Below are 22466 nucleotides of genomic sequence, written 5' to 3'. Positions count from 1 at the left end.
ACTGATGGGGTTTATGACTTTAAAAGTGTGGGGACCATTGGTCGGGCTCACCTAAATGGGCAGCTGAGTAATACATCTCTGGGATTATAAATAGCACTCTCTTTAGAATTTCATTGAATATATAGTCTTTGGAATAATCAGCATCGTCTTAATTTTTTCATTCATTGAAAGTTAACTAAAAAAATTGGCAAACATTACGTGTAACTTCACAGATTCTTTGGAGGATGAAGGAAGATTTTGTATGGGTACATGCCTGGTATGGAAATACATTTATACACATGGTCCACGTGGGCCTCCATAATTGTCTGCAATTCTGACTTGAGTACATAAGAGGGGACCCACCTGTCTATCTGTTCCCAACTAAGAGGTTCTCTTGAGAGCAGGCCCAGAAGTCCGGAGTGATTGGCTCTCTGGCCTCTCTTATTTCTCAAGTTGGGAAGAATCACTATCACTTTTGTCTTTTTCAGCTTCCCCAAGGTGAGGGCCAGGGGGGCACGGCTGAGGCATCCCCCATGCACACAGGAACAGCCCCCTGGCATGATGCAACCGATGCTAAGGGCTTTGTGGGTCTCTGTTTCCACAGTCTGTCTCTACATCAACAAGCAGGCCAATGCAGGGCCGTACCTGGAGAGGAGGAAGGTGCAGCAGCTCCCCGAGCACTTTGGGCCCGAGAGGCCCTCGGCGGTCTTGCAGCAGGCCGTGCAAGCATGCATCGACTGTGCCCACCAGCAGAAGTTGGTCTTCTCCCTGGTCAAACAGGGTTATGGTGGTGAGATGGTGTCAGGTAAGGCCCTGGGGCAGGTTGTATGAGGAGGGCCGTGGGTATCTCTCCAAAGAGGAAAGAAGCCATAGTCAGGCTTAAGGGACAGTGTGGCCAGGGTCTGTCTTCCATCTGCTGGGCTCCAGGAGCCTTGAATGAGTCTGTGTGCTGAGGTCCTCTCTCTGGGCTCAAGGGGAAGATCCTTCTAGACCTGGACAAGAAGACTGAACATCTGAATCTTGTTTCACTATCCCTCACTTCCAGCTCATCAAGAAATCCTATTGCTCTAACTTCAAAATATATCCAGAATCCAGCCACATTTCACCTCACAGCAGCCATTCGAAAACCACATATGATTCTTAGCTCTCTCTGGTTCTTTAAAACTCAAAGTCAGATCATGCTCCTCCCCTGCCCTACACCTTCAGTGGTTCTCATGTTACTCCAAGAAAAACTCACTTCCTTGTGAGGACCCAGGGGCCTATGTGACCTGGGCCCGCCTACCTCTTTGATCGCGAGGTCACTTCTCCTGAATTCTCACTCTTCTGCAGCTATGGTGGCCTTCCTCTTCCCCCCGTTATCTCCAACCATCCCATCTCTGGGGTCTTTGCACCTGCTGTTGTTTCTGCAGTGTTCTGTCCCCAGCTATCCATGTGTAACTTGCTTCTGGATTTCCTTTGGGTTTCTACTCAAATGGTGCCTTATCCAGGAGCCCTTTTCTGACCGCCCTGTCTAAGATATCAGTCCTTGTCACTATCTATCGTCCCTTACTCTGCCTCACTCTTTCTTCATGGTACATATCATCACCATGCAGGGCAGTGGGGAAGCTCTTGGTCCCAAGCACCTCTCAAGAGGTGGGTTGTTGTCTTTTTTAAAAGATGCTTCAGGGTCAGTCCCTTCTCCCATTGTTACCACCATCTTCCAGTTTCAGCCCTACCTCAGCAGCTTCCAGTGGTAGTGGCAGTGTCACCCCAGGTGAGAGGCAGGTTGAGAGCTCTGCCCCCTCCCAATGCTTGCCTGCAGAGCTCTTTCTGCCCTGCTTGTGGCTCTCTACACAATTGTCACCACCTGCCCTTAATCCCTAGAGCACCAGGTCTTTGCAAGGTGTCTTGATTCCAAGGGGACAGTCTGATATCTTCTGATATCTTCTTTGGCCCAATGTCAAGGGCATGGCCTCCATACCACCAGGAGATAGGGAGAAGATTCCCTAGCAATGGGGAGCTGCAGATGACCCTGCCAGCTGTCTAAGAGGGGGTCGGGGGAGAGGGGCCTCTAATGTCACTGGGCATTTTATTTAACTCTAGATCCTCAGGGCTTGGGGGTGGGGAAGTTGTCCAACACAGCTTCCCAGCCTGGTTGGTTCTGCCTACCTTCTGGAGTTCCTTCTGAGCAGGAAGCTGGGTCTGACTTGCTGGTAACTGATTAAAATAGAACTTGGCAAGGTCTAGGTGCATGTGTTTGACCCAGGATGACTTTTAAGAAACTTTAGCAGAAGCAGAGACAAGAGGAAAAAATACTGCACCAAAAGAGGCCAGGAGGAGAGTCTTGTCAGCCTTCTGGGATCCCATTGGCCATTCTTCTCCTGGTTTTTGTCTGAGAGCCAGGTTCTCAAACCTGGGCTGCCCTCTGAGGTTGAAGGCTTTGTCCTTTTCCTTGCTGAGTAGCAGGGCCCAAGACACAGAGACATGGTGCAGAGAGAAAGCTTCCCCTGTACTGTGCGCCCACCCTCTTGAGCAAATTCTACCTGAGTTCTTTATGGCCCCTCTCCCTAAGCTGGGAGAGCCAATCACATTTTCCCTGCTCAGCCCTTCTGTGGCCTCAGGGGCCTTGGCACTGGGGAGCAGGTTCCGCAGTGCCTGGCACCAACACAAGCCTGGGCGGAGGCCTGCCAACTTTCCCTTGGCTGAGGGATTCCCAGGAAGTCCAGAGCTGAGCACTCACTCGGTCTTAGTGTCTTGGAGAAGGCGGAAGCACTAGGGGACTCTTCATGCTGCCTTCTTGAGGTTGCAAAGTGGTAAGGTGGCCTTTGACATTACTGACGTGCTATGGAGGCTCAGCAAGACTGTGATAGCACCAGGATGGCTCAGGGAGGGACTCAAGGAGAAATAACTAGACTCTCGCACTCTCTACCTAGAACCTAATCCTTAGGGCACTGCTTTCCAAACATTCCCATGGCACAACACAGGAAATGGTGACATTGGTGCTGGCACAGTGAGCTAAAGGAACCCGACTGCCATGAGCGGGCCTTGGCGAAGGACCAGGAGTGCAGTACCCTGGATCCCTCACTCTGTCTGAGCCACACTATCCCAGAGGGGCAGACTTTATGGTCTCACAAATACCACATCTGCTTCTAGGATGTGGCCCTTCCAAGCACCTCTGGGAGTGTATGAACATTGATTTAAGGGACAGACCTGATGACCCAGACTCTCCTGTTGTGGGTTCAGTTTCCATCACACTTAGTCTTCTAAAATATTGGAGGTCAACAGCAATACTCGCACTAAGAGGGAATCTCCAGAGTGTGTGAGTGGCTAGGATAAATCCCTTAGTGACAGCTTTTTGCCAGATCTCCCAAATAGAGTCACCTGGAGCATTAACATGACAGGCAAGTGCCACTTAGAGGCCACATGAGCTGGAAAAATCACTCTATACCCTCTTCCCAATCTCCTCATCTATAACATGGGGTAATAACTTTTTGTCTACTGTCCTCACCAGAGAGTCAGGAAGCCTGAATGAGCCGATGGATGTGAATGCTCTTGTCAAACTATAAAGAGCAGTACATACCAAAAATGGATTATTTTGATTTCTAATTAAAATATCTTGTTTTTATTTTAGTTCTAAAATCAAAACTAGTTCTGGTGTTGCCCTTGCCCCAGTCCCTGCCATGTGCCTGCCTTGGGATAAAATATGGAAAACAGGGCTGCCCTCTAGGTGTTGACAATGAATGGCGGAGACCTGGCTGGGAGCAAATTGTCCTCTTAGGGTCTGCTCCTGTGGAACAGCGGACTGGTATTCAAGCATCAGGAGGTGAGAGAGGCTGCGAGGACAATTATAGAAAGGAACATCCTGGAAGAAACATATTTCTTCTAAATTCTAGTAACCCTATAGAAATTGAATTTCATCTAGAATCACCGTGGAGAAATTATTGTTCCTTTTAAGGGTTCTTCCCCAGAAGGGTAGAAAGAACCCTGAACTCTGTGATGCTGGATTAGAGCTAGAGACCTCAGCATGAACTCAGGTTTATTTGGATATATCTGTCTATCTAGATCTAGATCCCCCAATCTATTGATTGAACTCGCTCTATCCATCTCTCTCTCTCTCTCCAGAGAAATAATCATAATAGAATTGTATACATACATATGATTCTTAGCTCTCTCCACCGGAATGACCCAAAGCTACTGACACTCCAGTAGCAATGAGCATATCCAGTGTCCAAATCTTGGTTTCTAAAGATCACTCTTCAGTAACAGGGAACTAGGGCTGTTGGAGAAATGGCTGATTTAGGGCAGGGGCAGGAAAAATTCACAATGAATTTGAAGCATATTGAAGTGTCAGTAACCAAAAATTGCTTTAAAAAATGGGGGCATGTCATAGGGACACAGGACACCAAAAGTCCCAAAGACAAAAGATGGAGCAAATTAAGCAACAAAATAAATAGTATAGTATTGGATAACCTACAATGCAAAATACATATATTGCATCTACACTGATATTAATAAATAATGGATGGAAGGAGGGAAGGAAGGAAGGAAGGAAAACGGAAGTTTTCTCTTATGAAGAATTCACATGATATAGAGACTCTCCCCTCCTCAGGAGGTAGAGCTTAATCCCTTCACTGACCTTGAGTGTGAACATGACCTTGTGACCTGTTTCCAAAGAATGGAATAGGGAGGGTGCAGTGGAGAAAGGCAGCAAGCACTATCTGGCCAGGTGATGAAGGCTGACATCCCAGTGATGTCCTGTGGACATCACATACCCCTGATCTGATGTGATGACAGGGGCGCTTCGATTCTTCCCCCAAAACCTTAATCCCAGGCAGATCATGAGAAAAACATTCGAAAACCACATATTGAAGGACATTTAACAGAATACCTGACCGGTACTTTTCAAAACTGTCAAGGTTATGCCAACCAAGGAAAGACTGGAAACCAGTCCCAAACCAGAGGAGACTAAGGAGATGTGACAACTAAACCCAGTATGGGATCCTGGATGAGATCCTGGAACACAAACAGGACATTAAGTGACAGGTGAAATCTGAATAAAGCTTAGTTAAGAACAAAGCACAACTTAACAAAATCCTCCTTGCATGGACCCATGGCCCTCGTGCCCCATTGTGAGTTGCTGTCTCTGTGGCTTTCCAGTCTCGGCATCCTTTGATGGGAAGCAGCACCTGCGGAGCCTGCCTGTGGTGAACAGCATCGGGTATGTCCTCCGCTTCCTCGCCAAGCTGTGCCGAAGCCTCCTGTGTGATGACCTCTTCAGCCACCAGCCCTTCCCCAGGGGCTCCAGGGGCTCCGAGGAAGCCCAGGAGAAGAAGGAAGGCAGGATGGAGTCAGGTAGGCTTTGTCTGTCTGTCTTCCCTGTGCACACAGGTGGTCCCAGGTGTCCCTGCCCTCCTGGAAGCTCTGGTGAGCTCTCCTGCTGGAGGCTTCCAGGCTGCTTCTCTGCCTACCCCCTACCCAGGGGAAGGTCAGGAATGGCCAGGACGAAGGCTGCCTAGACAGTTCCCATACAGGCTGTAGTGGGAAGAGATTATTCCAGCTACTGAGAGCTGATGTTAAAGCTTTCAGGCCTATGGTGCTAGAATTTAGACAGTGAGACCACATCACATATAATGAATGATTTTCTTCACTCTCCTCTAATTAAGACTCTTGGACACTTATCCATCATTGCTGAGTCACTGAAAGTCTACAACAGTGAGGAACAAAGGAATCCTGAAGAAACTAGGGCTAAGGAATAGATTATTTTGGTCTTACCTGAGGGCCACAGGGACCCACCCACCCACATCAATAGGCCATGAGTCAAATAGGTTTTTCAGTAAGAGTCAGTGTTTCTCTGTCATCGCAGGATGGAAAGCGATCCAGGGGCTGACTGCCTTTTGTTGCAGGGTAGCTCAGCATAGGAAAGCTGCTGGGAAGGTTGGTAAGGGCACGTAGGGGCCACAACGTTGTCTGCTCAAGGGGCTAGGAACCTCCACTTAGTGATCTTGAGTAATGGATTCGTAAAAAGTTGAACATGAAAAAAATATATAATAATAATAATAAAAAAGTTGAACATGACTCTAGGCCCAGATTCCAAGTTCCCGAGGATGAGCAGAAATGTTGCCATTTTTCTTTGTCTGGAAGCAGTATTGTTGATATATAAAGAACGCATAGCCAGTGAAACTGGAACCCAGGCATTATGTCATTCTACAAACATTTACTGAGCCTCTTCTGGTCTAAGCATCATGTGAGATCTTGTGTTGTGATAAGACAAATGCATGAGCTTGGGAAAGTTTTAGGGGTACTGAGTGACTACTACAAATAATGCAAAATGAATACATTCGCACGTATGTGGTCACAGATAGGCTTCGAGCCTTCAACAAAAAGATGCTTATAATAAGCGTGGCTCTATCTTAAGCTTAAGAGGACAGCAGAGAAGAAAAAAACCTAGATTCTTCGCATAGGTTTTTATTTTTAGATACTGTTAGAAGGCTGTTTACAATTTTACATTAATCTCCCTGAGGCCTGGGAAATGGGAAGAAATTTGGCCTCTTCAAAGAACGCTATCTAATTAAATATGGTCTATGTGAGCAGATACTATATATATTTGTGTTTTATTGTTTTTGTTTGTTTTGTTTGTTTGTATTTGATGTCTCTACATGTGCAAGCTTGGGAAAATCTTTTCTTCTCTCTGAGCCTTCATTTCCTAAATAGGGTATTGGGGTTGCTCACGCATGGTACGCTTTCTGGTCCTGACAGTATGGCTCTGGCCTCTCCTGTAAGCCTTAGCTGACTCAGGAACATATCCTAAAGCTAATGTGTCTTTTAGTGAATCTTGCAGTGGGGAGAGCAGAATGATCTGATTTCACTGTGCAAACCACTGAAGCACTGTTACGTTGAACAAGCAATGACCCATAGGATATAATCATAAAGTCCCATAATTCATGTCTTCCATTCTTCTTTAAATGAATCCTGTGGGACCACTTTATTCTGTCCACGGATGAAATTTTGGACAAATCTTATGACTTCTCTTGCTCCTTTCAGGTAATGAAACATTCTCTACTCAATAATTAATATATCTAGGTCAGTGTAATAATCAAACTTCAAATTTCACTCAAAGTTAGAACTACTCCCCTTTCCCAGTTCAGACGTGCTTCAGGCCAGTTGGCTTCTCTCCACCTCGCACCCAACTTTGTATTTTTGCCCCTTCTCATATCTAGCTAATAATGATTTTGAATCCTTCATGACCAGAGTAGGGGAAGGAAGAGAGGCAAGAGGTAGGAGAGTTTTTACTTGACTAATCCTGCTGTGAGTAGGAATCATGCTCCCTAGTTCTGGCAGGTGTTTAAAGCTGATTCTTCATCCTCTGGGCTCTTACACGGGTGCTTTGGTGATCCTACCATCTCTCACCTGCACTTTCCTTGACATGGACAAATCTAACTCTTCTCTGGCTGGTCACCTGGTCACTTACAATTCCTTCCATGGCCCCAAATCTGCAGGTAAATCTCTAGCTTCTTTCTGCAGAGGTCCCTTTGTGCCACCAGGCAGTCCCACAGAAAGAATCTGAGATGATCTAACTTTTTTAAGAGGGAGGGGGAGAGTGAGAAGGAGAGGGAGAGAGAATCCTCAGCAGGCCAGGGCAGAGCCCCACAGGGAGCTCAATCTCACAACCTTGAGATCATGACCTGGGCCAAAATCGGAGTCAGATGCTTAACCAGTGGAGCCACCCAGACGCTCCAAAGACCTTACTTTAAATCTCTCTTCTTTTTTCTTGTTCTAAAACAAACTTTTTATTTTTAAATTTTTTATTTTTTTAAAGATTTTCTTTATCTGCGAGAGAGTGAACACAGTGTGGGGAGGGGCAGAGGGAGAGAGACAAGTAGACTCCCCACTGAGTGGGGAGCCAGACCTGAGTCTCGATCCCAGGATGCTTAGCCAACTGAACCACCTAGGCGCCCCTAGATCTTTCTTCCAATGTCCCACATCTGGCCCCTGATAAACACTGCACATCCTTTGCCCAAACAAACTCTGGGCATGCAGGCTGAACCCTGCAGGCACCTCTCCTTTGTTCTGCCATCAGAGTAGCCACACTTTTGGATTTCCCATGGGAATCAAACAATAATCCCTTGCGTGTCTTGAGCTCCAGGGACAGATATCAAGCTATTCATATGGCCACATTGGAACCCTTGGGAATATACTAGACTGTTCTCTCCATAATTCATCTTCTAGTCAGCCTGTTTCTCAACCTCTATATTTCTTTTGCAGGTTAGATGTAGGTAGTCACCTATAGGTATAAAACTGGCTTTCCACCATCTTTTTTTTTTTTTTTTTTTTGCAAGATCTGCACACTTCACTCTACCTTGGGGTGTCTGTTGTCTTGCAGCCTCAGCCAAAACTGAAACTAAAATGGTTTCGTTTTAACATCCTGTCCCGGGAGCCCCCCTTCAGCTTTCCTTAAGTGATTATTGAGGAAACTCTTGTCTTGGTTTCTAGGGTATTCTCTTCCCTCCCAAGCTCACCAGGCTGGAGGAAGTTCCTGTCTCTTTCCTGGAGCAGTGCAGCTGCCTCACTTCTTCCCTTGACGGAGACAGTTATTTCTACCTGAAGGCTGCTTTGCTTCCTAGTTGGCTTGGCTTCGGAAGCAATGACTCAAATTGTCTTCATGAGCTCTTCCCTAGCCCATGGCTGATTTGAAAACATGAATTGCTCCAAATCCACCAACCTTGGGAAATTGTTTCCATGCCCTAGGTGTTGCAGAACCGAGCACAGTATGTCTCATGTGTCTGGGAACCAAACGGAAGGTGGAAGAAGCAGCTATGTCACTGTACGCTCTAAGCAGCCCCCTTGCCACAAGTCGTTTCCACCAGTCTGCTGTGGAGCCTAAAATGACACCAGTAGAGAGTTTGCCTTTAGATTAAGACATGGCCTCTTTAAGATTGCCTTGTCAAATTTCCCTTAAAGGGTAACACATTAAATTATTATTACTTCAGATGAAGAGTTAGCTTATCACCCACTATTGTGGCAAGAAGGGCACATGTAAGGGGAATAGGATGGAGGCTCCATATCCCTCCACGTCATTCCTAAACACGACTGCACAGTCTTGAGCTCGTTTGCACCAGGCTGCTCTCTGCCCCAGTGCTGTTCAGTCCAAGCTCTAATCTATCAGCCTTGGTGCCACACAGTTTCAGGGTTTGTCAACACTTACGAGAGCATTTCTAGAAGATGGTTAATCAGATGAGAAGAAAATGCAAAACCATGACATATAAGGAACTATCAAAGAAACAAGGTTGTTGTTGTTGTTTTTAAAGATTTTATTTATTTATTTGAGAGGGGTAGGGAGAAGCAGCCAGAGGCTGAGCAGGGAGCCCACAGATGCGGGGCTCCACTCCGGGACCTTGGGACCATGACCTGAGCTGAATGAAGGCAGACGCTTAACCAACTGAGCCACCCAGGTGCCCCAGAAACAAGGTTTGTGGTCAAAAACTGGATGATTTGGGGGAAGACATGATTTCCTGATCCAGTATATGACAGCAGGTCATGTGGGATTGCTCTCTGTGGCTCTGCTGATAGATTTAATTCAACCTAAGGTCTCGCCACTCAGACTCTGGTCAGGAGCAACTTCATCATCTGAGAAAGGCAAAAGCTCAGAGGCCCTCCCACGCTCTTTAACAAGAGATCCCAGGTGTTTTGAAGACACATTATAGTTTGAGAATTGTGGATTTAAGGAATGTTCTCCTTACTCTCCACTAAGAGAACTTGGCAGCTGCTGACCCAGGTGGAACACTTACAAGATATCTCCCTTGGGAGTTAGGTAGGTTGTATTCCTAAGGAACTTTGAAACACCAAAGCCAGGGACACCTGGGTGGTTCAGTGGTCGAGCATCTGCCTTGGGCTCAGGTCGTGATCCTGGGGTCTCGGGATCGAGTCCCACATCGGGCTCCCCGCGAGGAGCTTCCTTCTGCCTATGTCTCTGCCTCTCTCTCTCTCTCTCTCTCTGTGTGTGTGTGTGTCTCTCAAGAATGAATAAATAAAATATTTTTTAAAAAAGAAATGTCAAAGCCACAGAAGTAGAAGGGACAGCTTGAACGGTTGTGATCTCCCCATTACCAGTGACAAGTGCAGATGCCCACCTGTTGGAGCCATTAGGGGGAACGCTAATAACCCAGCGGAGAAGTAGGAGGAGATGTCACAGCTGGAGGTGACAGAGGCTAGCTCTGAGCAGCGGGTGCCCCCCGGGGGGGCCCCAAGAGATGAAAGTGAGGAAACCAAGACAGAGAGGCTCACATCAGAACAGAGAGAAGGCATCTCCCAAATCTCATTCTCAGACCTTTGATACCTAAACTTTCTCCTGTGATCTTTCTCCTGTGTCAGGGGAAGACCAGACTACCTGAATCCAGTCTGGACGGTAGAGCTCTTGGCTTGAAATCAGGAACTTTGGTTGTTTCCCTTTAATTCTCTTAACCGACAGCCCCACGTGGTGTGTGTTTTAGGAAGTAGAGCAGCTCTCTGGTGCTTTAGGAGAATGGAGGCAGAAACGTGGATCTGATAACATTCGTGGTTCTGTCAGAAGCCATGCGTTGATCACAGGGAAATTTTACCTTAATCTTTGAATATTGAAAAGAAAAAGCCTCAATTATAAATAAATGTTAGCCAGTGTTTTCCAGACTTTATTGTGCTCAGGAACCACCTGGCATCTTGTTCCAGTGCAGATTCTAGCCTCGGGGGGCTGGCATGGGGCCTGAGGATCTGCATTTCTAACAGGTACACAAGTGGTATTGGTGCTGCTATGGGGCAGTGACCACATTTTGCACGATAAAGCGTGGGCTCATCTAGGGAAATGTATACTTCATTTCAGGTTTGCAGTAAAATAAGTCTGTTTGCATTAGGACAGTGCCTCCCCTGTACAAGTGTTGCCACTGAAGATGCTCCAATGCCCATGGAAAGGAGGAGGCAGGTGTGCAAGTCCAGGTGAGAAAGGGCAGGTTTGCTGCGCTGGTGAGATGATCTTCAAGAAAAGAAGACAGGCAAAGTCCTCAGTGTGGCCTGGCCACCTGCCGCAGCAGGATCCCTGCCGTCCTTCAAGCCGCCCTGAATCCCGAGAAGATGGCCATCCATTCTGCCAGACCCTTGTTGACACATCCTCAGTGACACTTAATTTTGCCTTCTCTTGCAAGAATCTGGGTCCGGATCTCGTCTCCCTGCTGGATAGACTTGGGGGGCGGGGAGACTGAGATGTAACAGGTCTGCAGCAAATGTTTATGACTTGAACTCTATGCAACACAACGGAACACGTGGTCCGCTCGCCAAGAGTGCGGGAGACCTCTGGAAACCACAAATGTGATAGCTGAACTCCTCTGCAAGATCTAATTTCACGATTGGTTTCCTGCCTTTGAAGCTCTAACGTGATGGGAACAAACTGTTTACTTTTTCTCAAGTAGCTTTTTCGATACACAGATGGTAGGGGTGGGAGATGAGGAAGGACATTTGTTCTTGAAGCTTGATGTTTTCTTCCCCGGCTTGGTGGTCTTTGAGCCAGGTTCCAGAAAACCATCGGCATAACAGACATTCACAGTGTGTTCCGTTACGGCTGAACCCATACACCCAGCCTCTGGAAATCAAATCTGCTTCCTTGTTGAACTACAGGTTCATCTAACATGATAGCACTACAGAGAATGACTACACAGGGAATACCTATCTTTCTGAAAGATTGTTGATTCCTACAAGGAAATAGAGCTTATCAAGTGCCCCATGAGTTATATTACGTGGAAACATCATTCAGTCAGTCAGCAAACATTGAGTGAGCTTTCCCATTTGGGATGCACTGAGGCCCGCAGAGTCAAGGCCACTGGTTCAGAGCCACACAGAAAGGTCGCCATGGGGAGGAAAGTGAGCCCAGGTCTTCTCTTCCCTGACCCTTTGTTTGCCTCCCAAGCCAGTTGTCAGTAGCGTCCTGTGACCCAACACTTGCCAGGTAGGGTGTACGTCCTGTTTCCCCGGCTCAGAAACTCAGAAGCCTGACTGCACAAAATGGATGTTCACAAGTGGCTTGTGGTGCACCTGTGTCAATTCATCTCGTCACGATGTAAAAGAACAAAACAAACCCCAACCCCCCATTTAGCAAAATCCAGGCCAAAACTGTACGCCAAGTACATTAATTCTCTTTTCTCCTTCTGGGTTTCCTATCCTGACTCCAAAGAGTGTTTCATCCATGCATCTGTGCTCAGGGTACATCCTGGCTGGATGACAGCCACAGGATAGGCCGAGCCCATCATTCCAGACACCAGGAGAGCTCACCTGTCTTTACAAAACCCACACAGAGTGGCCTACTCCACCAGACATTAGGCAGAGTTTGACCGGTATTTTAAATAATATGTGGAACGATGGAGGCAAAAAAAAAAAAAAAAAGGAAAAAAAGGAAGAAGAAGAAGAAGAAGAAGAAGAAGAAGAAGAAGAAGAAGAAGAAAGAAGAAGAAGAAGAAGAAGAAGAAGAAGAAGAAGAAGAAGAAGAAGAAGAAGGAGAAGGAGAAGAAGGAGAAGAAAGAAGAAGAAGAGTGTGTTATACCAAATTCCCTGCAGCTGCTTGTCTCTCACTGCAAGCCAGTGACTGGAATATCCCAGAGCTGTCCTCGCCCCATCACAGCCCGGCCCATGTGAACAAAATGAGCTGTCCTGTTCTCAAGCCAAGGGTTGGAAAGAAGGTCATGTGGGAGGAGAGCAAAAAGTATCAGTATCCAGCTCAGGTGTTAAGAATCCTCTAGAAAGTGTTGATGGAAAGGTTCAAAGAGGAGTGTCCCACAAGGCCTGCAGCAAATACTAGGAACTCCTATATTTTCAGATAGGTCCAGGGGGAGCCCCGCCAGAGCTACTACAGCATAAGATGCGGAGTGTTCGCCAGGGTAGGATTTCTAATCTGAGTTCTGCCCCAGGCATCAATATGAGTTCATTTAGGAAAATTTATTTATTGTGTTTTCGATTATGTCATTTATTAAATTATAATATCTGTACATATTTTATTTAATTTTGTAAAAGATTTTATTTATTTATTCATGAGGGACACAGAGAAAGAAGCGGAAACATAGGCAGAGGGAGAAGCAGGCTCCCTGCAGGGAGCCCTATGGGGGATCGATCCCAGGACCCCGGGATTACACCCTGGGCCGAAGGCAGATGCTCAACCACTGAGCCACCCAGGTGTCTCTCTGTACATATTTTAAAACACTGAGCTAGGGACACCTGGCTGGCTCATCAGTAGAGCACGTGACTCTTGATCTCAGAGTTGTAAGTTTGAGCCCCACGCTGGGGTGTTGAGAGTACTTAAAAAAATAAAATCTGAAAAAAAAAATTGAGCTAAAAGGGAAAACTCTCGGAAAAGGCCTGAGTTTTGTGGAGTTTAAAACTGATTTTTTCAATGTTCAGTAATTCATAGAACCTCTTTGCATTGCAAGGCTTATGTTCTCTTTTGAGTCCTATAGATGCTGAGGAAGCACAGACAAGTATTCAATAATTATTGTTAAATGCATGGATGTTCCAATTAAGCCATTATATACCACTCTAAGATAAATTTCATGAACTCTCTCCTATTCCTGGGTAGTTTCTGGGTCTTGTACATAAGCAGTAAGCCATTTGCTGAAAAAAAATCCCATAAACTTTCTGGCAGAGAACCGAATAGGTACTCTTTGGCAGAAACTTCCTAGCTGCAACTGAATTAATCATTATGATTTCCAACCTGATATTTGGAGTCAAGAGAAATGAAACAAATACACTTTTCTCATCTGTATTAGTTAGCTGTACAACCAATTACCCCAAAACTTAGTGGCTTAAAATAACGTTTATTATCTCAGTTTCTTGTGACTCAGGAGTTCAGGGGCCGCTTAACTGGGTCCCCTGGCTCTGGGTCCCAGACCAGGCTGTATCTCGAAGCTCAACTAGGAAAGGATCCATTTCCTAGCTTATTCGTGGGGTTGTTGGCAGGATTCAGCTGTTGGTTTCTTGCCATACATAGGCCTCTCCACAGAGCATCTCCCAACCTGGCAGCTTGCTTCACTAGCGTTAGGAATCCTGGAAAGTATCCTCAGCCTCCCTGAAAGTCAGGATGTCCCTTTAGAACCAGAACTTACAACCTGTCCTCTATCCTGGTGACTCCAACCTCTTCTTGATTTGAGGACCACTTTTAATTTCCCGAAAGTTCTAAAAAGACCAAAAAGTGTGGGGGCTGTTGAGGAAACACCATGCCTGCGGAAGGTGCCCCCCTACCCTCGCCCTCCCCCACCTCTTAGGAGTTGGCCATAACAACGTGGGTTGAGGCCTGGCAAAGCTGCAAGACCTGAGTGGGGCTGCTTATGGAACCTGCTCTCCTCTCCTCGTGAGACTGGAAGGGCATTCATTATCCCAGACGGCTGACTTTGGGCAGAACTGCCTTTGGGCGAAATTTTCACAGGCAAAAATCAAGCCATAGGCCTAGAACAAAGTCTTAGGCAAACCAGAAACACTGGGGAGGGCTGCAGAAGTTCAGGTGTCAGGCGTTAAAATTATGGCTGGTCTCTGTGCATCTCATTAGGGGAGAAAATATATAAATGTACTTAAATGGACCAGAGGGGAGTCATAAGGTTGATTCTGAGGCCTGAGTGATCTGAGCTTCGAGACGAGCTTAAAGGGAAAAATCTATACTGGCCAGAGACCAAGTTAATGGAAAATTTAATTGAAGCGAATGAAATGCCAAGCCCCATAGGTGGTGTGGCCTGGTGCCCTTTGAACCGGGAAGGCCGGGACAGGAGGCCGCAGAGGGACCTGAGGGAGAACGTGATGAGCTTATCTGAGCAAGGACGAGGGCGGGACTGAGCCCGGGAGAAGGAAAGTCTGCACACCTCCCCTAGAGCCTCAGTGAAAGGCAGTCCGAGGGCAGAGAGGAAATGTGCTGATTTGTGCCACCGAGAAGTCCTTAGAGGTCCCCTGGCTCTGGCAGCAGCAGCAGCAGCAGCAGCAGCAGCAGCAGCGCTGAGTGCTGGGCCCCAGGGCGCTGAGAGCAGCCAGGGAGGCGGCCGGTGGCAGCCACCAAGGTAGGAAACAAAGGCCCGGCAGCTCCCCCAGCGCCCTGCTCTTGTTTCCCGGGCTCCTCACCCCCTGGCCCCCTTCCAGTCTCTGCTTCTCTCCTTGTCCGTCTTTCTCTGCATTCCAGAGCTTACAGGCTGCATGCACCCCTAGGTGGTCGCCCGGTCTCCCCCAGCAGGGCCCCAGGGGCCCCCTAGGCCACTTCCCCTTCTCATCCGGGTGTCAGAGCTGGGATCCCTGGAGCTGCCGGGCTGCTCCCCCGTGGAGCCCTCTGGACGCCGCTCCAGGGGGGTGACTTGCCTGCCAGCCTGGGTAGACCGGTTGGCAGTGGATCCCCAGCAAGGCCGCGGCCCCCAGCCCGGGGGAGGGTGGCAGTGATGGTCACAGAAGGGGCTTGCTGTGCAGCTGCTCCTTCAATCGAGAAGTTATGACTGATGTGGGGAAGTAAGGTGGGGAGTGGAGGGCAAGTGTGTGTGTGTGCATGTGTGTGTGTATGTGTGTGTGCATGCGTGAGACGGGGCGGGGAGAACTGTACTGAAAAACAATAGTTTCTAAGACTCTGGAATTTGGGAGTTATTATTGCATGAATAGGTATTATTTGAGAATAATTTTGCAGATGGTGGTATTGTGGCTTTTTCAGGGCTTCGTTTGCTTAAAGAATCCAAATAAAGAGCCAGCTTCACTGTTTTGGATTAAACAAGAGGCCAAGTTCACTTACTATGAGCAGCTAGGCCTTGGGTCCTAAATGACAAGGGGTCACCAGCAGCCTGAGCTAGAACTCCGCCAGCGGCGTCTGTACTTTCACACACGTGGGTCCCTTTTGCTTCCCTCGGCCCCTCTCGCTGCTCTGGGACTTTGTCTCTCTCTCTTTGGCTCCTGGCTTTCTCCTTCCTGTCCCTCTGTCTCTTCCTGCTTCCCTTTGGACCTTCTCAACATTCCAGGTGCTCTTGCCCGACCTGTCCAGAACTGCAGCAGGAATGGGTCGCATGGGGCGGGTGACCCAGAAGCCTCTGCAGAGGTGAGGGAGGAGGGGGGGTGCCCACACATGCCTGGCCCCTGAGTTTGTTCCCAAACAGGGAGGCTTGGACACAGGTCAAAATCAGAAGCAAATGGGTACACCTTGAGGCTCGAGTGGGTTTGAACTCTTCTAGAGTCTTCTTTGGCTCTGCTCATGGGCTGGATTTATATGCAGCAGCAGGGGTGTGTGAGGAGGATGTAGTTCACAGATCAGCAATTCTGAAAAAGGAACACCAGGCCCTCCTGACGGTTCCAGACATTAAACCCTGAGAATGTAGCCGCCTTCTTTGGTTGGCACCATTGGCGTGTTTGCCTTTCTATTGAAGCCTCCTCCTGTGATCGTACAAGAGCAGATTATTCCTTTTTTCTGGAGGGAAGATTTAATGATTTTACAAGTGGCATCCTTTGCCTCTTGGGTAGAGGCAGGGAGATTTTGGGGAAAGTGCACGAGACCCCCTCTCCCTGACCCCGCTTTGCTGAGCTGATGTTCTCCATGGAGATCAAATGCCCCTATACAGAGACTGGGTTGGACCCTCTTGTTTAATGCGAGGTGCCGGGGTGATAAGTTCAACATCAGATGAGAAGCAATTTTCTTAAAAATCGGGGAGAAGGGCAGCCTGGGTGGCTCAGCAGTTTGGCGCCTGCCTTCAGCCCAGGGCGTGATCCTGGAAACCAGGGATCGAGTCCCACATCAGGCTTCCTGCGTGGAGCCTGCTTCTCCCTCGGCCTGTGTCTCTGCCTCTCTCTCTCCTTCTCTCTCTCTGTGTGTCATGAATAAATGAATAAAATCTTTTTAAATAAATAAATAAATAAATAAATAAATAAATAAATAAATATCCAGGAGAAGAGGGCAGAGAACGTCTTAACCTGCCAGCCCCGTGGCTTGCCGCGGGTGTGTGCGCAGGATTTGGAGGTGCAGAGGTGCAGAGGGCACGCGTGTGCCGCAGTCCCAGGACTGCTGACCCCAAAGCCACAAAACCCGCTGAGAAGCGTAATTCCCTCCTCAGGTACTGATTTGGTCTTTCTTCTTCTTCTTCTTCTTTTTTTTTTTTTTTTGGTCCTTCTTCTTATGGACTCGAAATAGTGGCTTCAGGCAACCAACAATTCACGGGTCATGCTGTGAAATTCTTAGTTCCTAGAAGCTCTGCATACCCATAATTTCTCTCCCTGGATGTTGACGACTTCATAGTTTTGAATAGTATGAAAGCGAGGTATCCAGCAGTCATCTTTTTGACTAAATCAAGAGGAATTGGGGTTAGATGCAAGGAACTTTTGGGCAGTGAGATTTGCAGTACAATGGCTTAATTGTGAGGGAGACTGTAAAGTCTCTTGCAGGAAGCTTTCAAAGAAGAGGCTCATTTATTTTCCTTAGTTACCACCCACCTGAAAAGAGGGCTTGGTACCAATTGGGTGCATTCCAGGGGTCAATGCACCGCCTTCACAATCTTTGCTACGTCCCCGTAACAATTGCAAAAGTGTTTACTCAAGATATTCCTTTAAACAGATCCATTTCTTTTAACTTTTTAGCTGTTCGTCGCTTTAAGCAATGATACCAGATCAGGGAAATCATAGTTTGATGGACTAGTTGTATTTTATTGCTGGACACTAAAATACATGCCTACAAAAAAAACAGCGTTCACCTGTTGCCATGTCTTCCAAAAAGATACGTGTTCAAGTCCTAATTTTCAGTGCCTGTGACTAGGACTTTTCTTTAGAAATAGGATCTTTTGGGGCACATGGGGGGCTCCGCTGGCTAAGCATCTGACTCTTGGCTTCGGCTCAGGTCGTGATCTCAGGGTCATGAGTTCGAGCTCCATGTCGAGCTCCACGCTTGGCATGGAGCCTGTTTAAGATTTTCTCTCTCCCTTTCCCTCTGCCCCTGCCACACCTGCTTGTACTCTCTCTCTCTCTCTAAATAAAAAAAAAGAAATAGGGTCTTTGCAGATGTAATCCAGATGAGGTCATACTAGATCATGGGCCCTCATCCAGTGACTGATGTCTTTCTAAGACATTTGGACACAGACACAGAGGCGCAGGAAAGATGCCATGTGGGCTTAGAGGTAGATTGGAAGGATATTTCTACAGCGAAGGATTGTTGGCCACCACCAGCAACTAGGTAGAGGCAAGGAAGGAAACTACCCTTGAGCTTTAAGAAAGGACATGGCCCTGGGTGCCCGGGTGACTCAGTTGGTTAAGCGTCCAACTCTTAGTTTAGGCTCAGGTTGTGGTCTCAGGGTCATGAGATCGAGCCCCACATTGGGCTCCACACTCAACATGGAGTCTGCTTGAGATTCTCTCTCCCTCTGCCCCTCCTTCTGCTCCTCTCTCTCTCTCTCTCTTGAATAAACAATAAATGAATCTAAAAAAAAAAAAAAAAGAACATGGCCCTGGCCCTGCCAACACCTTGATTTCATATTTCTAGCTTCCAGAACTATAAAAGAATACATTTCTGCTATCTTAGACCACTAAGTTTATGGTACTTTCTGTAGCCTTGGGAAACGAATACACCAAAGTCCCACCCAAAATCGTCCCCTGTCCCACTAGTGGGACACATCTACCACTTGGGGGAAATGCTGGGCTAGCTGCTCTGCGCAGGCCCTCTTCCGTCCTGTGAGTGAATGATGATGGCCTTCATTGTGTCAGTCATTTTCATACTTTGGTATGATGTGAGTGTCAGCACCCCCATTTATAAAGGTGAGGAAAAGGCTGTTTTAACCACATTTGAGCAGATGTGTCTCATCAATTCTGAGCGGCACCCCAGTGCGTGCACCTGAACATGCTGTTCACTCCCAGGCTTCCTGGGGGCTACAGGCTCTACGGAGCCGTGGTGGGTGGTGGGGGTGGGTAGAGGGCTTGTGGGTCTGTCTCCGTGGTGGTTCATCCACTGTCTCTGGAGTAACCGGTGTATCCTTTGCTGGGTACAGGGCTCTTGCCTGATGGTGTCTCAAGTCGGTTTTATTTTTTGATGAATTCATTTGGATCATAGCCCAGAAGCTGGCTTTTATTACCTTTGATCTCACCCATGGTCGTCAGCAGTTTTTAAAGCAAGAAAGTCCATGTTCCCTTGCTCCCCATTTCTGCACATCATCATAGGAGAGCAATCTTCCACCTGCATCCGTATTTCCCAGCTATCGTGCAGGCTGGGGAATTATCTGCATTCTCTACCTTACTGCTCTCAGAGCTAGGAAGACATATTTAATTTGGCTTTAAAATATTTAATTCACGGAATAAATGTTTTCATTACATCTTTATCACTATTTATCATGCATCGACATGAAAAATTTATATCTAGTCCTTTATAACCTGAATTGTGATGCATATTCAGTGTACACTGCTCGCAGTGGCCCAAATGCCTACTCAATAACTATCATGTGTGCGCACGCACTATCTATGCCAGATACCATACATTGCCTCCTCACACATACCAAGGCACTTGCCACCAGAGACACAAGAAGGATCGGTATCTCAGATATCGAGAGCATTCCAACAGGGAGCATAATGACAGCCTTACTGCTTATGACCTAGAATGGTGCTAGCCTAGTAGGTGCTCAGTAAGTGTATACTTTTCCTCCTCCTCACTCCCATTTAGGAGGCAGCCTGATATATAGGCTCCGTAGCCTGGTCCTCTTTGGAGTCTTCCTACTGATGTCTTCTGATGAAAAAGATGCAATAGAGGTCATCCAGGTGAAGAGGCAAGGACGGATACCGACGAATGTTGAGCCTTAAGAAAGAACATGGCCCTGGGGCACCCTAGGTGGTGCAGTCAGGAAGCGTCTGACTCTAGGTTTCAGCCCAGGTGGGAGGTGAAGGTGTAGGCATCCAGGTTCCTGAAGACACCCTGCAGCACTCCACTGGCCACAGAACACAAAGCACAGAGCATGCACACGCTTAGGCCACGCAGCTTACTCGTGTCGCAGCGGCCAAAGCAGCATTTGTCGGACTTGCCCGTACAACACTCGAGGACGTGTTCACACCTAGCACCAGGCTTCTGCAATGAATTTTTTAAACAGCGTTAGTGAGATGTAACTCACGTATCGTACAAGAGTGCGACAACACGGTGGTTTTTAGTGTATTCACAGAAGTGTGCAGCCACAACGGTAGAAGACTTTCAACACCTCAAAAAGCACGTATCCTTTAGCTAGCACCCCTTATCCCCCCGCCCCCGTGCCCTCAGCAACCACTAATCTACCTTTTCTCATTTATAGATGTATAGATTTGCCTATCCTGGACATTTCGTGTAAGTGGAATCACTTCCTATGTGGCCTTTTGTGTGACTGGCTTCTTTCACTTAGCGCAATAGTTCAAGGTCCATTCACACTGTGGCAGTATCATCAGTATTTGTTTCCTTTTATGCCTGAATAATATTCCATTGTGTGGATAGGGCTCATTTTGTGGATCCATTCATCAGCTGTTAGTCTTCTGGCTTATTTCCACCTTTGGGCTATTAAGAATGGTGCTTCTGTACATATTCATGTACCAATGGTTGTGTGGACATGTTTTCATTTCTCTTGAGTGAATTCCACCTCAGAGCGGAATTGCTGGGCCGTAGAGTGACTCTCGTTTGAACCAGCTGAGGAAGAGCCAGACTGTTCTCCAAAGAGGCTGAACCATTTTACAATTCACATCAGCAGTGTATGAGGGTTCCAGTTTTTTTACAGCATCATTGACATTTGTTATTATCTGACTTTTTATTATAACCATCCTCGTGAGTGTGAAGCTACGCTTCTTTGTGGTTTTGATTTGCATTTCCCAATGACTAATGATGGGGAACATTTTTCGTGTCTTTATTGGCCATTTGTATATCTTCTTTGGAGAAAGGTCTAGTCAAGTCCTTTGCCCATCTTTAAATCAGGTTGTCTTTTTCTTATTGGGTTACTCTGGAAACAAGTCCCTCAGGAAATATATGATTTGCAAGTATTTTCTCCAATTCCATGGGTAATCTTTTCACTTTTTTGGTGCTATCTTTCAATGCAAAGACGTTTTAAATTTTGTTAAAGTCCAGTTTACCTATTTTTTCTTGTGTTGCTCATGCTTTGGGTGCCAAATGTAAGAATATCTTGCCAAATTCTAGGTCATAAAGATTTATTCTTATGTCTCCTTCTAAGAGTTTTATACCTTTTTGTTCTCATGCTTAGGTCTTTGGCCCGTAGTGAGTGAATTTTTATATATGGTATGAAGTCAGGGTCCAATGACATCGTTTTGAATGTGGATATCCAGTTGTTCCAACATCAGTTGTTGAAAGGATTTTTCTTTCTCCATTAAATGATTTTGGCACCCTTGTGGAGAATCAGCTGAACGTAGACCCATCAGTTTATTTTTGAGCTCTCGATTCTATTCCATTGATCTCCGTGCCTATTCTTATTCCAGTATCACACTGTCTTTATTATCATTGCTTTGTAGTTCGCTCTGGAATTGGGAAGTGTGACGGCTATATTTTGTTCTTTTTGCATGATTGTTTTGATTAATCTTGGTCCCTCGAAAATCATGTGAGTTTTAGAATCAGCTTGTCAATTTCTATGAAGAAGTCAGCTGAGTACTGACAAGAATCACATTGACTCTGTGGATCAATTTAGGGTGTATTGCCATCCTAACAATATGTAATCCTCGGATTCATGAACATGGGATTTTTTTCCCCATTTATTTAGATCTTCTTTACTTACTTTTTTAAAGGTTTCATTTATTTATTTGAGAGAGAGAGAGAACAAGCAGGGGGAGCAGCAGGCAGATGGAGAAGGAGAAGCAGGCTCCCCACTGAGCAGAGAGCCCGACATAGGGCTTGATCCCAGGAACCCGGGATCAGGACTGAGCCAAAGGCAGCGGCTTAACCAACTGAATCAACCAGGTGCCCCTAGATTTTCTTTACTTTATTTTAACAGTGTTTTGTAGTTTTCAGTTTTATACTTCTTTTGTTAAATCTATTCCTCCATATTTTATTCTGTTTAATGCTATTATAAGTGAAGTTTTTAACTTCTTTCTTAACTTCATTTTCAGACTGTTTAATCTGAAACACAGCTGCTGATATTTGCATATTGATCTTGCATCCTGCAACCTTGCTAAACTTGTTTATTAGTTCCAATAATTTTTTAATGGATTCTTTAGGATTTTCTACATATAAGAGATAGTTTTCTTTCTTCCTCCCCACCTAGATGCCCTTGCTTTCTTTTTCTTACCTAATTGCCCTGACTGGAACTTCCAGCAAAATATTGCATAGATACAGTGAGAATAAGCATCCTTGTCTTTTTCTTGATCTTAGGAGGAGAAGCATCCGGTCTTTTCATCATTCACTGTGGTGTTAGCTGTAGGTTTTTTGTAGATGCCCTTTCCCAGTTGAGGAAGTTCCCTTCTATTCCTAGTGTATTGAGTGTTTTTATCAGGAAAAGACATTGAATTTTGTCATACTATTGGGATTATTGTGCTCTTTTTTTTTTAATTCTATCTATATGGCATAT

The 22466-nt window shown here is 46.4% G+C and overlaps 1 protein-coding gene across 2 annotated transcripts in view; it reads left to right on the top strand.

The window, feature by feature from the left end:
* SCML4 (Scm polycomb group protein like 4) overlaps positions 1-22466 on the top strand; it is a 102730-nt gene that overhangs the window by 66055 nt on the left and 14209 nt on the right. The window contains exons 4-5 of one of the 2 annotated variants that reach the window (XM_026005774.2): positions 584-784; positions 5116-5310. In XM_026005774.2, the coding sequence (XP_025861559.1) occupies positions 584-784; positions 5116-5310 (396 nt within the window). Of the gene's footprint in view, positions 1-583; positions 785-5115; positions 5311-14729; positions 15009-22466 lie in introns of those variants that run through there. The other variant, XM_072738240.1, reaches the window with a different exon arrangement.

Source organism: Vulpes vulpes, chromosome 1, assembly GCF_048418805.1.
Source record: "Vulpes vulpes isolate BD-2025 chromosome 1, VulVul3, whole genome shotgun sequence".
Taxonomy (NCBI): Eukaryota; Metazoa; Chordata; class Mammalia; order Carnivora; family Canidae; genus Vulpes; species Vulpes vulpes.
This window is presented reverse-complemented; position numbering and strand designations above follow the sequence as displayed.